A 17,626-nucleotide genomic window follows, 5' to 3' on the forward strand; every position below is an offset into this window, starting at 1 on the left:
ATGAAGTATTATGCCCCAAAGCTTGCCTACTCTTCTGATACACATTCAAAAGTACTTTTTCTTTATAAAAATATAACTTACATTTTTCGGCATTATATAAGTAGCTGAATTGGAACACAGAACTTGTATGTCACCCTATAAGTAAGTGTACCTTATTCAGGTCATCGGCTCATTAGTAGGCTGAATCCGAAATCTATGCCCCCCACATAGGGTATTATTTAAAGGGTTGGTTCACCTAAAAATCAAAGTTCTGTCATTAATAACTTCATTATTAATGACCTCGGTTCATCTTTGGAACACAAATGAAGATATTAGTGTTGAAATACGATGGCTCAGAAAGGCCTTCATTGACACCAATGTCGTTTCCTCTCTCAAGACCCATAAAAGGCAGTAAAGACATCGTTACAACGTCCATCTCACTACAGTGGCTCTAGAATAATTTTATGAAGTGACGAGAATAGTTTTTGTGTGCAAAAAAACTAAATAAAGACAAATAGTGATGGGCCGGTTTCAAAACAATATTTCGAACAGTTATGAATCGGTGTATTGATTCATGATTCGGATCGCCAAAGACACGTGATTGAATCTGAATCCTGAATCGATACACTGATTCATAACAGTTCGAAGCTTTCTTTTGAAATCGGCCCATCGCTATAGTTTTCTTTTGCGCACAGAAACTATTCTCGTCGATTTTAGAGCTACTTTAGTGAGATGGGCTTTGTATTGATGTCTTTAGTGCCTTTATGGGTCTTGAGAGAGGAAATGACATTGGTGTCAACGAAGGCCTTTCGGAGCCATCAGATTTCAACAAAAATATCTTCATTTGTGTTCCGAAGGTCTTACGAGTGTCAAACGACATGAGGGTGAGTAATTAATGACAGAATTTTCATTTTTGGGTGAACTAACCCTTTAAGGGGGGCAGCCATTTGTAGTGGTGTCCGAAACCATGGAGGATGTTATCGAATACGCTCATTTAAACTGCACCACAATAACAGGGGTACAGCCAATGTACACTCAATGGTCATAATTCGCTCAATCATTTTCATTCTCTGTATTAGTGGTTTAACATACACCCTTAAAAATAAAGATGCCCGTAAGAACCAAAAATGGGTTTTCACGGTGATGCCAGAGAAGAACCATTTTTGGTTCCCTAAAGAAGCGTTTTGTGAAAGGTTCTTTAAAGAACAATTTTTTTTCTAACCATTTTATAGTCTAAAGAACCTTTTGCACTACAAAGAACCATTAAAGAACCTTTATTTTTAAGAGTGTAGGGAATAGTTCCAGGAACAGGGTTGGGAACCACTTGTTTAACACAATACACTTGCAATTAGTGATTCTGCATGAGTGTGGATCACTCTAAAAAAAAAAAAGTCACAGCCTGAAATTTGTAAGCATAATGGACTTGGATGTTTAAGATATTTACATTTACATTTATGCATTTGGCAGACGCTTTTATCCAAAGCGACTTACATTGCATTCAATGTACACATTTTTTACATTATTGTCAGTTCTTGCTTTCCCTGGGAATTGAACCCATGACCTTGGCGTTGCTAGCACCACGCTCTACTGCTTGAGCTACAGGAAAGCCTATGGAAAGCCATAATCTAAGTTGAAGATATTTCAACTTAGATTATGTTAAACCAACCTGATCACACATAAATGCGTATAAATAGTACGAGTGTGCAATGTCGTGGAATGTATACGCCAAAACTCATTTTGGCGTGCATATGATACGCTGTTTTTCGCGTGCATATGATACGCACTTTATGGCGTATATATGACACGTGCTTGGGTAGGTTTAAGGTGGTGGGGTGGGGGGTTCGTATGAATAATACGCCATAAAATGCGTATCATATGCACGCGAAAAACAGCGTGCCATAGACACGCCAAAATGAGTTTTGGTGTATACATTCCACGACATTGCACACTCGTACTATTTATACGCATTTTTGTGAGAATACCCTGGTTAAACTGACTTTAAAAAATGAGTTACATCTTGTATAACTTTTTTTAAAACTTATTTTGGTGAGTTAAAACAATGTAAAAACACATGTTGTCATAACTTATTAAACATATAATTTTTTTTACAGTGTGTCTAGGGTATGTATTTACCTGTATAAATGAAGCGCCCTGGAGCTCCTTTACAGAACTGCTTCGATTTGTAAGACAGCGTAACTTCTACAACCCCTGGAATGTGTCGAGGAGGAGTTTGAACTCGGATCGCGTGAGGAGTGATTAACTGCACGAATAATGACAGACAACTTTTGGTACAGATTCTTGGTACTCATTCCTCATTAGAAGTCAAAGTTTGCGATACACACACATATATACATATATATACCTCGCTCCACACTAGCATGCTCCCGAACACCACTTGCAGACCGTCAAAGAAGTTTTCCCCAATCACAATGACCATAGCCCCGCCTGTAGTCCAACCCTCACTAGGGCTGATGGCTTTAATACAGGGAGTAGCTGTAGTGGAGAGAAATGATTACGCATAGTCTAATAAATGTCCCCCAGTAAGTCCTAAGTGACCAGATACTCTCTCTTGCAACAGTGTAAGTACATTTAGAGCTTCCTTCCTGATTTCTTGATTAAAAACTTTTTCTCAATGGTCTTTCCTCTAAATCTCACCGTATTCCATGCTAGTCTCCACCGCCTCGTTTGAATCCATTCTGCGAGAGCGGCGTCCGTGTTTGGAGTTGTTGTGCACAAACATATTATCAGAAATGGCTAGTACAGGACCATCTACGTTGACCGTGGTGGACAGAACCACCTGTTTGGAAAACAAAGACAGACATATTGATAGGGCTGTGCAATATATCGAAATTATCGAAATATCGCAAATGTACATATTCCAATATGCATATTGCAACGGCACGCAATGTCTGAATGATTTGAATAGGCTGCTTCAACATTGTGAAAAGTGCACGTTTTAGGTCGGCATATAACAGAGAATAGACTGGGCACATGACTGTTACTTATGTGACTTGCTTGATGTTAAAAAGAGTTAAAACAACTCCCTTCAGTCTTGCGCTTTCTGACATACACCGAAACATGCGCACAAGTCGCCGCTCTGAAAGCGTGTAATCCCTTCAATTCTGTTTAGTTTCTTGTTACATACTTAAAACTGTCAACACACACAGTTATGTCAAAATGGCTGTCTTGATTCAGTCGGTTATGCTTTAAGTAAGCGATATCAGAAAGAAGCCGAATGCATGCCAATAGGATCTTACTTGCCAATTCTTTGTAATTATTTGTGAAATTTATCAGAATTTCAGAGTTTTCATAGGCAGCATTGATCAAATTAATATAAAATAATAATTATGATTTTTTATTAATAAAAATATTAATAAATAACCTTTTTTAGTGTTATTGTTACACGTTACAAGTATAAATTTGCATAATTACATGCAACTAACCCTAACCACATCCTACTTTCTCTATAGTAAGTACATGTAGTTTCTTAATATTACTCAGTACTTCAATATATAATTACACTGTAACAATGACACCTTAAAATAAAGTGTAACCCTTTATTTAAAAGTTACATTGCACTTACTCAAATAAGTACTGAGTAATATTGATTATGTACTTACTAGAGTTATGATCATTGTTTGGTTTAGGGTTAGTTAGCTACTTGTAATTATGCATAATTTCCTGTTATTACTATAGTAAGTACACTTACTATACGGTACACGGTTATGCTTTAAGTGAGCGATATCTGAAAGAAGCCGAATGCATGCCAATAGGATCTGCGCATTAGCTCTTAAAGTGACAGGCGGCTAATACAGTAAACCTGCCGCTGTCTGTCAAACAACAGAAGAACAAGAGAAAATCACTCGGTGCTCTTTAATTTACGTGAAGACTACTGTTTTTATTATTTATTTTTAATAACAAAGATAAATTAAAAAAATAATCATCCACTCCTAGTTCAGGACTTTGTTTACCTGGATGTTCTTGATGTTCAGTTTTAGGCTGATATAACTATATATTACCAAGTCAAGCAAAGAGATTTTGATATTTAAATATTTGCATTATATTTTTGGTTTGTTTACATTGATGTTCAAGTAATTTTTGCTAAAACACTGCTGGTCACTTTCAGAAGTTGCAGCGATGCTTTCTTGTCCCAGAGAGTTTTTAAATACTTAAAATATAATTTAAGTAGATTTTACACACCAATAGCAATATCGTATCGCATATCGAATATCTTAATATTTAACAAGATATCGCATATCACATTTTTCTTACATATCGCACAGCCCTACATATTGATAACAAAAACAGTTTGAAGGAGCAGCTTAATGTAGTGAAGAAAAACCTTCATGCCAATTTAAAAACAAATGATCAATGATATCCTTGCAATGTTAACTTTAGAAACAGCTATTGTTGCTCATTTAAAATCCATAGTTTTAGCAGTTTTCATAAAGAGCACCATCAATAACAGCCAAAGAGTACAAGAACAAATTGCGATAATTATAGAATATTGCATTCCTCTTGTATCCCTCTCTTTATTGTTAAAATAACTTTTCCTTTTTCATGTTTATATTCTTCTCCCTACAATCTACACTCTTACTTTTTAATTACCCCATGTTTGCTCCAGATTTTTTCTCCTTCTCTGTCCTTCTCTTTATCTCTAGACAACAGTATCCAAATACTTTATCTAACAGTATCTTACTTTTAAATTATGTGCTCACAACCATTCAAACTTAGCCAATTTTGATTTCTAACGAGGTTTCAAAAAGATACAGGAATGTTCCCCAGATGACTTGAATAGCTGTATTTGGAAAGAATGACTCGTTCTTTGAGTGGGAAGTGCATCTGTTTAGAAAATATATATATATATATATATATATATATATATATATATATATATATATATATATATATATATATATATATATATATATATATATATATATATATATAAATATATATATATATATATATATATATATATATATATATATATATATATTTTTTTTTTTTTTTTTTTTTCTCAAAATACTTTTTTAAAATGTAAAAATCATTTTAGGGCTAAACTATTTCAGAAAAGCTTCACTTTAATATATATTTTTTTGAAGTTGCAAATAAAACAACAATTATGAGAGATTTTAGTAAAAAAAAAAAAAGTATTCCTACTTTTAATGTCATGTTTAATCAATGTCTTACTTGCCATTTCTTTGTAATTATTTGTGAAATGTATCAGAATTTCAGAGTTTTCATAGGCAGCATTGACCAAATTAATATTAAATAATAATTATGATTTTAATGTGATTATTAATAAAAAATATTAATAAATAACAGTGTTATTGTTACACGTTACAAGTATAAATTATGCATAATTACATGCAACTAACCCTAAACCACATCCTACTTACTCTATAGTAAGTACGTTAATATTACTCAGTACTTCAATATATAATTACACTGTAACAATGACACCTTAATATAAAGTGTAACCCTTTATTTAAAAGTTACATTGTACTTACTCAAATATGTACTGAGTAATATTGATTATGTACTTACTAGAGTTATGATCATTGTTTGGTTTAGGGTTAGTTAGCTACTTGTAATTATGCATAATTTCCTGTTATTAATATAGTAATAACACATAGTAACGTGTAACTACATCACCTTAAAATAAAGTGTTACCTGAAATTATTTTAATGTTAAATAACAATACTAATATTTACATTTTAATTCCTTGTTGCTAGCAAACAAAAACATGTGCTGCTGGTTTCAGAGTGAAGTCAGGCACATTTTCACGCATGCAGCTCATGATATCAGGTATACAAATGCTTAACTGTATAACCAGTAACCCTAATATAGTTTTAATTAATTAGGAGTCTGCACAACTTGACAATCGCATATATCGATACATTTTTGATATATTATGCAGCCATAGTGCTCACGCGTGTATAAGATTGTAAAGTTGAGGACGAGAAAGCAGCACGGCAACCCATAAGAGGGATTAATGCAAAAAAAATTCTCCCTACAAAAAAACGGTAATGCACAAAAATGAACAAGGAAGGACAGCAGGGAAATGAAGAGTGAGGGATGAAATGTCAGATAGCGTTTCCAGTAGTGAAAGACAAGTGGGAGGAAGTAAAGCAGGAGGGTCCCCAGTGAGCACTTCCTGGGTCACAGAGCCTGACCTTCCCCATCTGGAGCCCATCACTCAAATCTTGACAACTTCCTGAAGCACCTTCCTGATGATCCCTGCTTCTACTACTTTCCTGATTTTTCTCATGAGATATTAAGCTCAAACTCACAATCTCAGTGCAAACAAAACCTATTCTAAAATCTGTATATTTATCTTATTTTTCAGTATAAATATCCTTAAAACAAGAAAAATGTAAATTTTTCAGAGAATGTATTTTTGGATTTGTGTATATATATATATATATCCAGAGGCAGACAGTATAAGTGGAGTATTTTTACTTTACAAGTAATTTTATTTTTCAAGTATATGTACTTTATCAGTGTTCTTCTTTGGAAAACTTTTACTTAACATTTCAAAACATATGATTGTACTTTTTACTGCACTGCATTTCATATTGAATATCATTTAATACTTAATTACATTACAATTAGTGCTGTATACCTTTACTCAAGTAAAAATTATACAAATTTGACTTGAGTACAAGTAAGAAAGTACTATATGTTTAATGTAATTAAGAGTTGTAAGGTAAAAAAAAAAAGAACACAAAAACATTTATTTATGAAATGTAGTGCAGTAAATATTATGCTTTGTAATGTAGTGAAATAAAAAAAATTCCAAAGAAAAACACTTATAAAGTAATACTTGAAAAATGTTTGAGTAGAAAGTAAAAATACTCCACTACTGTCCGCCTCTGTATATATCTTGCTCTAAGGATGTTTGGACATGAAATTAAACAAAGATGATGACTAGTGTAGACAAAAGAATACATTTATGACATAAATTCACTGTGAGTGGATTTGCCTTAGAGACGATTTGCCTTGGATTTTGATAATCTTTTATTCACACATAAAACAATAAACATACCTGAAATCTCCTCATGTCTCTCGGGTTTCCTGCTGTTTTGAGACAGTTTTGATTGCACTTTAAGAAAAACTTCAAGAAAAATCTGTGGGAAACAAAAGACAACCAAGCTGTAAACCAGTTATTCAATCTAGAAGAGGAGGATTACTGTACCTGAGAGACTTTGGTTACATAAGTGAATGGTATGGCCTGCTTCTGTTAGTAGCTTTCTTATAAATAAATGCATATAAATTAGGTGTGTCCACTTTTGTTGTTGAAAAGAATATAAAGACCTCTTTGTTTAATTTTCAATGGTACATATTTTATACTCCAATGTAAAGTCAGTGCAAAGTGTAAAACTAATTATCTGTCTCCCTCTAACATCCCACAGTTTTTTGTAGAATTTACAGAAATACAACATTTATTTTCAGAACTTTTTCGTTCTGATCGTGGGTCTCATTGATCAGAGCTGATGCATCTCAGTCGGAGGTGAATTTTTTTTCTTTCAAAAACTGGGGTATATACGCTCAGATCAGTGATGATCAATGATGCTCAGTCAGTTCCGAAAAGAAATACAAAGCATGTGCACATAAAAAAAGAAGCAATTTTTTCATAAGCAGGTAATTTTGGACCCGGAACACCACAAGTGTAAATATATATCAAAAATTATAAAACATGTTTTGGGAAGCTGTTACACTGTGTCAGTTAGTTTTAGTTAAATGGAATAACATTTTGGGGAAAAGAGAAGGCAGTGACATTTCCTTAGCAATACATTTACACTAAGTTTAAACAGCAATAGATTCTTAAGTGCAAGTACGGTTTTATTTATACTACGTACAAATAGCAGCATTAATAAGCACCAATAAGTGTAAATAGTAGTTCCCTTTTGTTCAGTCATTCCGAGTAACGTCAGAGACTGACGAATGGGGGTTTCGCTTTAGAAGCCAATCATCTTTGAGATCTAGAAATCGCCCAATAGCAGTGCCAATGCCATGGGCATGTGGAATTTGCATAGCGTAACTCCGCACCACCAGGTGGGTATATAAGAAAGTAAGCTAACATTGCATTATGTTTCTGCTTCAGAGCCAAGAGCATCTCTTCACTCCTGCAAGCCTGAATTCTGAAGTCCCCTCTTTAGTTTGCCTGCCTGCTGATCTGCGCCGTGATATGCAACAGCTGTGTGTGTTTTCCCTGGGCTGGTTCGGCACTCTGCAGAGCTTTCCTCTCACAAAAGAGTTTGCGTGTGGCACGTCTTTTTCAAGACGGTTCACCCGCAAACTTCCGAGTGTGGGAGCATGGGCGCATTCACTGCTCAACGTATTTGGGCTTCAGCACGTTCGGACAGTTTTTGTGGATGTGCCGTGTCCCCTTTGCGGGAACATGACCATCGCGATGTTGTGGTCGAGACTCAATGATCTCTGTAAAGAGAGAGTCCCCTCTGCCACACCCTGATCTACCATCTCCGAGAGAGGTGGCACTTTGGCTGGTGGCCAGGGTGACCTGAGGGCGGTGCTGTGGTATTAAGAACCCCAACGATCATTACTGGGGCCACACCCACCTCTCACACATCTCTACCCGCAAGTAGTGGACTGAAGTGGCCGGATCGTCTGCTGACGCCCCATTCGTTTCGTTCACACTCCAGATAGCAGTGAGATGTCGATTGCTGCATCTCAAGGTGGGCTAGAGTCCTTTGGGGATGACGATTCGGCTGTGCTCCGCCTCCGGGTGTGTTAGCGCTACTCGGATCTGACCTAGAGTTGACAGCCATGTTATCTCGGGCAGTCATGAGCCTTGGGCTGGTGTGGAACCCCTGGTGTGGTCACGAGCACCCGCGGTTGGGCGATTGTTTTTTAAGGGGCGGCAGCTGACAGCTGATGGGCCCCGCCCCCAATGCCTCTTTGCTCCCGAGATGCATGAGGAGTGCACGCAGTTCTGGAAGTTTCTTCCCGTGATCATTTGGTGGCCTCCTCCACCTTCTCTGCCCTCGATGGGGTCATGGCCTAAGGGTACACTGGGGTCCCTCCCCCTCAGTCGAATGCTCTGTTGCGCACTACGGTGTACACAGAGTGCTTTGACCTGACATGGTGAGGCTATCCTCCAAGTGCCCCCCCCAAAGCCTTCGGTGGTGAAGTCCAGCAGTGCTACGGGGTAAGCAGCCGCCCCTATGCGCACGAGGACAGAGGCGATCCAGGGCTCATCAACCAGCTGCGTGCCGCCACTGATGTGGTCACCGATGAAGGTGACCACACACCCCCTGGGTCAGGAGATGTCCACAGCTGTGGTCCAGGAAAGACAACTGGCCTCACCTGGTTGATGTGGGAAGGCTGAGTGAACCTGCCTCCTCAATTTGCCCATATCCCAGGCTGGCCTCTTCAGAAGTGCGGTTGAGGACTGCACCAAACAGATCTCTGCTGGCCAGAAGCAGACTGAGGCAAGTAACACATAATGCCCCGGCGGCTAGTTGCTGCACTAGCCGTCGGCTCAGTCGCCTCAGCCTGCTCGCCGCCGAGGGCGCCCTCCTTTGCTGAGGGGCCAACGTGTACTAGTCCTGTCAGACAACACAGCCGTTGTAGCATACACCAACCACCAGGGCAGTCTACGCTCCCGCTGCATGTCTCAACTCACCGCCATCTCATCTTATGGAGACCGAAGCATCTGAGGTCCCTTTGGGCTGTCCATATCTCGGGAATACTGAACCGTGCAGCCGACGAGCTCTCACGGGTACAGCCACTCCCTGGGCAATGGAGACTCCATCCCCAGACGGTCCAGCTGATGCACAGGTAGATCTGTTGCCTCCCACGACTCTTCCCACTGCAGCCTGTACTATTCCCTGCCTGAGGGCAAGCTCGGCATGGATGCACTGGGGCAAAGCTGGGCGCAGGGCCTGCACAAATATGCATGCCCACAGTGAGCCTTTCTGCACAGGTTCTATGCAAGGTCAGGGAGGACAAGGAGCAAGTCATTTTGGTCGCCCCGTACTGGCACGGCCGGACCTGGTTCTCGGAACTCCTACTCCTTGCAACAGCCCCTCCCTGGCTGATTTTTCTGAGACAGGACCTCCTCTCTCAGAGATGGGGCACCCTCTGGCACTCACTTCCTGATCTTTGGAACCTCCACGTGAGGTTCCTGGATGGGAAGCGGCAGGTTTGAGTACCCTACCACCTCCGGTGGTGGCTACCATCACTTCCGCTAGGGCCGAGTCTACGAGACACGCCAACGCGTTGAAGTGGAACCTCTTCATCGCCTGGTGTTCTTCTCGCAAGAAGACCCCTGGAAATGCCCGATCGGGTCTGTGCTATCATTCCTCCAAGAAGGGTTGGATCGAAGGCTGTCTCCTTCCACCCTCAATGTTTATGTGGCCGCTATTGCCGCCTACCATGACCTCTTGAACAACAAACTGGTAAGTCAGCAATCTCATCATCAGGTTCCTGAGGGGAGCGACGAGACTACATCCTCCTTGTGCTCCCCTCGTGCCCTCTTGGGACCTCTCAGTAGTTTTAGATGCTCTGCAGAGGGCTCCCTTTGAGCCTTTACGGTCAATAGATGTTAGGTTCTTGTCTATAAAGACAGTGCTCCTGACCGCATTGGCCTCCATCAAGAGGGTAGGTGACCTGCAGGCATTTTCAGTTGATGAATTCGGGCTGGGCGATTGTCACGTGATCCTGAGACACCGGCCTGGATGTGTGCCCAAGGTTTCCACCATTTCATTCAGAGACCAGGTGGTGAACCTGCAAGCGCTGCCTTTGGAGGAGGCAGACTCAGCCTTGGCACTGCCCTGTCCAGTGCGCGCTCTCTGCGCTTACATAGACAGGACCTTGTGTTCAGGACCTCAGATCAGCTCTTTGTCTGTTATGGTGGGAAGCTGAACGGGAAGCAAAAGGAGCAAGGTTGTCTCACTAGATAGTGGACGCCATTGTTTTGACTTACCAGATGCTGGGGTGTCCATACCCCCTTGTGGTCAGGGAACACTCCACTCGGAGTGTGGCCTTCTCTTGGGCTTTAGCGCATGGTGCTTTGCTAACAGACATCTGCAGAGCTGCAGGCTGGGCGACACCAAACACATTCGCAAGATTTTTCAATCTCCGAGTGGAGCCTGTGTCCGAATATGTACTCGCCTCTACAAGTGGCCGGTAATGGACTAGGCTCAGGTGTCTTCGCTTGCAAGCCATTCCACTCCACGGACTGGATACGTGTGATATTTCCTCGGGTGAGCTTCCCAGAAGCCCTGAGTTCCTCCAGCACTGTTGACACTGATGCCAGTAAGTCTGCCCTATCTAGTCCAGACCCTTGTGTCCAGCCAGGTGCCTCCATGTGCATGGTTCCCCCTGCGGGCAACCCCCACATGTGTATTTCCACTGTAAGCCTCCTTGAGCGGGTGTCTTCCCTTGGCAAGCTTGCCACCCCCCCTTAGCGGGTCATATGTGTATTCCAAGTCCTCCCTACGAGTAGGCGTCTTGGTGCATATCTCCACCTGGAATATGCCTCCCAGTGTACCCTAGTAGTTACTGTGATAAGTAGGAGTCCTTCGTCCGTACTAGTCTTACAACAAGGCACTCGCGCTTACACAGGGCACTGGAAGACAGCCGAGTGGCGTGATTAAATTGGGCCTCCATGCCTCAATAGCCCCCAGGTGACTGGCCCCAGTATAGCCGCACCTCCGTGTTTTCTAATGGACACGAGGGAAACTAAACAATCAAATTACACTTCAAATTACTAGGCAGTTATCATCACGATGATTTCAATTCAAGTGTTGTTTTTTTAAAGGGATACTTCACCGCTTTTTCATATTAAACTATGTTATTCCCTTAACTAAGACGAGTTGATACATACCTCTCTCGTCTCTTAATCTCTCTGACGCACGGTGACAATCTGATAGCATTTAGCTTAGCCCACTAAGCCCAGTTCATTCACTATGGTACCAAACAGAGATCAAGTTAGAAGTGACCAAACACCTCCACATTTTCCCTATTTAAATACAGTTACACGAATAGTTCAACGATCAAGATTAAAAAGGAGAACTATAATGTTTTGGCGGAATAGCACTTCTTTGAGTACTTTGACTCAGCGCAGTAAAAAGTCCCGGCTGAGACATCCTCTCTCACATCTCCCCCTCCTCCCTATTGACAGAAATGAGAGAGGAAGGGGGAGATAGCTTCAACTCTGGCCAGCGGAAACGAATGATATCGTCCATAGTTTTTTACGTTCTATGATTTAAACTTATTTTATCAAGACCTTCAAAGTACAAGTACATGTTTCGCAGGTCATCATAAAGCAGATCTATTCTGTTAATTTGCTTTTGTTATTGACTGGACAATGTTATCAATTTCCCTACTTTTATGCCCCTGCATGCATGTAAAATTTTCATCATAACGATTTGGCAAGGCTGGTCTGTTTAATAAGGAATAACAAAAAAATTAAAAAATAGCAGTTTTGTTGCATTGACCCAAAAAAAAAATGGATACAGTTAAACTATAAGTTGCCCAAAGTTTTGAGACACCCTTCGCTGCAGTCTGCAGCACGATGACGTTGCTGGATCAGATCCAATACGTACTGGATGGTGGATCGTTATGGCGACATCATACCGATCTCTGGGTTAATTTATAATGCGTATGCGCTGGTCTTAAGTGGCATGTATGATCAATATTGTATATAGATGTGTAGTTTTATTACTGATAAATAGTAATAAGTAATTATAGATGAATAAACCATCTTTTCATAAATGTGATGCCTAAATTATCATAGTTTCGCTGTACATGCATGCAAAACAGTTACAATTTTAATATATTCTGGTCATATTTGCTGTTGAGAGGAAGGAAAAATTATTCAAGTAATTGTCTCTGTAATGTTAATCCTCAAGGTACAATGCAACACGATCTGTAAAGAACTTAAAATACCAATAGCCTACACATTCAAGGGAAAATGCAAAATGTGTCCTGATGGCGTGAGCATGCTATTAATCATTCTTTTTGTGCGAGCGGTTTGAGTATTTATCTATCCAGCAAAACTCTTAACTGTGCATTCAAACTCTACTGCGCATGCGTATATGACGTCATCGAATTGTGAATGAAACCACCGCGCATGCGCGTCCACGTGTTGGATCTGATCCAGTACGTCATCGTGCTACAGGCTGCAGCAAGGACTTCTTGAAAGTTTTGACTAGACCATTTGATCTAGACTTAAAAAAAATAAAAATAGAAACTCCATAAACACTGCATCATAACCATTGTCCTCCAACCATCTCCCTCTTTCTGTATCTTACAACACACTTGTCAAGTGCTTGTCTGTTGTTTCATTCCACGCACACCATTCTTTTCACTTTAACTATGATAAACTTTTTAGTCCTTCATGAAATCATAGAGCACAGCTGCAAGCAGGCAAATGAAAGCGCATCGGCCAAGCACACATTAACATGCATTAGTCACTCCCCCACCCACTTAGCATGCAAATCTCTAAGCCTCGCTGCCGTGCACCTTCTGCCATGTATCCATTCACTGCATCATAATTAGACCCATCTTGCATAATTAATTAGGACTCCTTGAAAACCTTGCAACTTCAGCACAACATCCCTCCATCTCTGTTGTGTCATAAGAAAAAGTTTAATAATAACAATGCAAGTTCTGCACAGCTGTGATAATTACATTTACTGGGGTAAGGCAATCTCAATGTAATTTAACGAGGTGGCTAATTCGCACAACATTACTCCTACGTTTTTCGTACAATTTGTTTAGAACACGTGACGGATACGTTTAGGGGGCGGAGTTAGGGGTAGTCCTTCCTGGTGACTTTTTTTTGCGAAAATGTGTACAAATTCATACAATTCAAATCGTAAAAATAAGCCACTAGAGCCACACGATTAGCTACTCATTAAAAGATCAGGATCTCAATTCAAACACCCATGCAATCTCATTCCTAAAGCGATTCGACTGTCTATTAAACCTTTGACAAGTCCGATCAAAGTGAACATTCAAAACTGTGTATGCACGTTCACTCAATCAGAGAGAGCAGTTGTCATGTATGAAACAGCTTCTCAAACAGGTCTTGTGGTCTTTTTAACCACACCTTAGCATTATTTCTGTGTTACAAATGTTCAGATTATATCAGAAGTACTGAGATAAAAGTTCGGATATAATACGGTGCGAGCAAATATACGGTATCGCTCACCTTTAAAAAAAAGTAAATCGACGCATCAAATGTAAAGATTGTATCAATTAAATCATTACACTAGTAGGTGGCGACAAGTGACTGTTAAAAATGTATTTGTTTTTGAATCATTCATTCAAGAGTTTCATTCAATTCATCCAGCAATGAAACAATTTATAACAATGTATTTATATGTAAGTCTGTAGCAAAGTTCGATAGGATGAGGAAGGAAGAGGACACGGGGGTCGGCTAGACGGTTGATGCTTATTTATTAACTCAAAACTTTCAATAACACACACTGCGGTGTGGATTCATATAAACACACGATCACTTCCGGGTCGGCACTTCCGGCTTCCGGTAACTCAGTCTCTGTGGGTGTTTGGCATTAACCGTCCGAACTCTCTCTCTCGCTGCAGACCTCGCTGAACCACGCCCCCCTTGCCACATACCCCCACCGCCCGACTCAGGCCAGGGAGCCGTCCGGCCTGCAGCCCCCCCCCCCCATTTCTGGAGAGGAAATCGGCCACAGCCATCTGAGCACCCGGCCTGTGGACCACCTTGAACTTAAACGGCTGAAGAGCTAGATACCAACGGGTGATCCGCGCGTTGGTATCCTTCATGCGGTGGAGCCGCGGGACGAGCGGTAAGTGAGTGGTTTGGACGCAGATTAATAACACCTGTCTCTTGTTCTAGTAATGAGCGCGGAGAGGGTATAAAACCTCGGCGGAACCAGAGACCAGGGAGAGAGAGAGTTCGGACGGTTAATGGGGGTTCGCCGACCCCCGGGCACGCCACAGGTGGTCCTCCGCCAGGTTGATGGCCGTCTCCAGCGACGTGGGCCGGTGGCACTGGACCCACTCGGCGGTCTTCCCGGGGAGCCGAGTGAGAAACTGCTCCAGCACCACCAGATCGACAACATGGTCCACGTCGCTGCCGCCGGCCAGAAGCCATCTGCGGCACTCGTCCCGGAGCTGTTGGGCCAATGCGAAGGGTCGACCGGACTCACCCCACTCCAGGGCACGGAAACGCTGCCGGTGTTGTTCCGGGGTCCGGCCGACCCGCTGAAGGATGGCCCTCTTTAGGTCGTCGTAGTCCAGGAGGTTCGCGACCGGTAGTTGTTGCGCGGCCGCCTGGGCTTCTCCAGTTAGTAGGGGGATGAGGTGCACCGGCCACTGTGCCCGGGGCCACCCGCAGGCCTCCGCGGCCTTCTGGAATAGATCCACGAAGGCCTCCGGGTCGTCTTCCGGCCCCATCTTCTGGAGGGGCACGTGAACCGGTGCGTCGGCCCGCCTGGCGGCCTCGGCGCGAACCTCCCGGTCCATCCAGCTCCGGAACCGCTCGCGGTCCTCTTGCTGGCCTTGGACAATCGCCTCGAAGCGGCGCTGCTGTTCGGTCCGAAGGTCCAGCAACGCCTGGTGGTGCTCTTGGTGGAGGACCGCGAGGGAGTTGATAACATCCGCAAATGGCGAGGCGGAGGGCGTTGTCATGGCGGCGGCGCTGTCCTACTTCCTTCCCGGGTTTCGGCACCAGTGTAGCAAAGTTCGATAGGATGAGGAAGGAAGAGGACACGGGGGTCGGCTAGACGGTTGATGCTTATTTATTAACTCAAAACTTTCAATAACACACACTGCGGTGTGGATTCATATAAACACACGATCACTTCCGGGTCGGCACTTCCGGCTTCCGGTAACTCAGTCTCTGTGGGTGTTTGGCATCAACCGTCCGAACTCTCTCTCTCGCTGCAGACCTCACTGAACCACGCCCCCCTTGCCACAAAGTCATTGAATTATTCATTCAATTAGAATTTTTTTAAAACATTGTAAATAGACTGAAGCCGTTTACGTTTTGTCAAAACCTCTAGAAAATTACATGTTTATTTGTATGTCTGTATATTGTTTAGATGTCTGTTCAGAATCATAGGAGAATCGAGATCTATTTTAAACAAAAACTTCTTTTTTTTTGGGCGATTTAGTTTATCTATAACCGTGCAGCTTTATTAGCCACCTGGTAAATAATAATTACAATGAGAACAACTCTTAATCATTTTCTTAAAGGTACCATGGCATGGGTTGTTTTATTGTTTTATAATGTTTCCTGAGGTATACTTATATTGTTAGTATGGTTTTTACATCAAAAAATGTCATAATTTAGAAATAAAAGGCATTTTTTTCTATGCTGATATTAGCCCTCTGTTTAGAATGCTCTGTTTCAAGAGGCGTGTCTGCTGTGAGTCTTCAGTGAAAACACCCACTGTTGTGATTGGCTACATTTGAAATGAGATTACATGCGGAGGGGGCGTGGTTTAGTCAGGCGCTTGAGCAGCTACAGCGCTGCCAGTCGAGAGAGAGAGAGAGAGAGAGAGAGAGAGAGAGAGAGAGAGAGAGAGAGAGAGAGAGAGAGAGAGAGAGAGAGAGAGAGAGAAAAAGAGAGAGAGAGAGAGATATTGTACCGAGTTTTTGAGAGCGTAAGTTTATTTTGTTTGTATCTGAGAGCTCTGAATAAACACGAGTGAACTTTGCAATGTTATTTCTCTCACAAAATGCTTTCACCACAGACATGAATACAGTAAGAGCTTCTGTTGACCATAATGAGCAGCGTCATTCAAACGTGTGATTGACCAATCCGAACATTATAAAGAGTGTTCTTTGATCGCTCTCTGTAGTTTAATCATTTAAATAACAGATTTGTTTCATGCTGCTAACAGAAACGAGTGAAGTTGATGGTCTTAGTCACTGGCTTGATTCACTGATGCATCAAGACGGCCAGCTGCAGGACTGACAGTTTTAAACGATTTAGAAAGAAAGTCTGTGTGAACTTAAATGATTAGCTACACATCAGAACTCACTGATCCCAGATCAGGCATTAATGAACACTGTAACTCACTGTTTGTGGCGGTGCTGTTGAATCCATATGGTAAAGCCTGTGCTGCTGACATTGCGACTGATAAACTGACTCCTTTCTCTACTAATTCTCCGGGAGGCCGAAGCAGAGGAAGGGGCGGTAACCTTTCCTGGTGTGACGTCATAACAGGAGAATTCAAAATCAGCTCCTCTGAGCTCATTTTCTCAAAGCCAGAGAAAGACAGCCAGATCTTGTTTTATACTGATCAAAATTTCTAGCGACTTAGGGACAACATTCAGGCTAGGGGAACTCATATTAATGTTGAAAAACCTCATAAAATAAATATTTCATGCCATGGGACCTTTAAGTAGTTTATGTGAAATTGTTCCATATAAAAAGAAACCTTGTATGCTGAGCAAATATTTAGTTAAAGTTGAGTTAATCCACAGCACACTGCCATACAATAGACTCTGGACAAGCTGGACTAAAATGAGGCAAAATAACGTTTTGAGAACGTCTTCAGAATTACTGTAAAATGTGTCTGGTGTGTTGGAACTGAGCCGAAACTAAACAAAAATAAAATATGCAGACTACTCTAGCGGTCAAATGTTTGGAATCATTACAATTTTTGAAGTCTCT

The 17,626-nt window shown here is 41.5% G+C and overlaps 1 protein-coding gene across 2 annotated transcripts in view; it reads right to left on the bottom strand.

The window, feature by feature from the left end:
• ebf2 (EBF transcription factor 2) overlaps positions 1-17,626 on the bottom strand; it is a 48,744-nt gene that overhangs the window by 10,465 nt on the left and 20,653 nt on the right. For both annotated transcript variants that reach the window (XM_067437698.1, XM_067437697.1), the window contains exons 7-10: positions 7,031-7,112; positions 2,635-2,776; positions 2,342-2,472; positions 2,113-2,239 (exon numbers count right to left, since the gene is read on the bottom strand). In XM_067437698.1, coding sequence (XP_067293799.1) covers positions 2,113-2,239; positions 2,342-2,472; positions 2,635-2,776; positions 7,031-7,112 — 482 coding nt within the window. The remainder of the gene's footprint in view (positions 1-2,112; positions 2,240-2,341; positions 2,473-2,634; positions 2,777-7,030; positions 7,113-17,626) is intronic.

This window comes from Pseudorasbora parva, chromosome 3 (genome assembly GCF_024679245.1).
Source record: "Pseudorasbora parva isolate DD20220531a chromosome 3, ASM2467924v1, whole genome shotgun sequence".
Classification (NCBI taxonomy): Eukaryota; Metazoa; Chordata; class Actinopteri; order Cypriniformes; family Gobionidae; genus Pseudorasbora; species Pseudorasbora parva.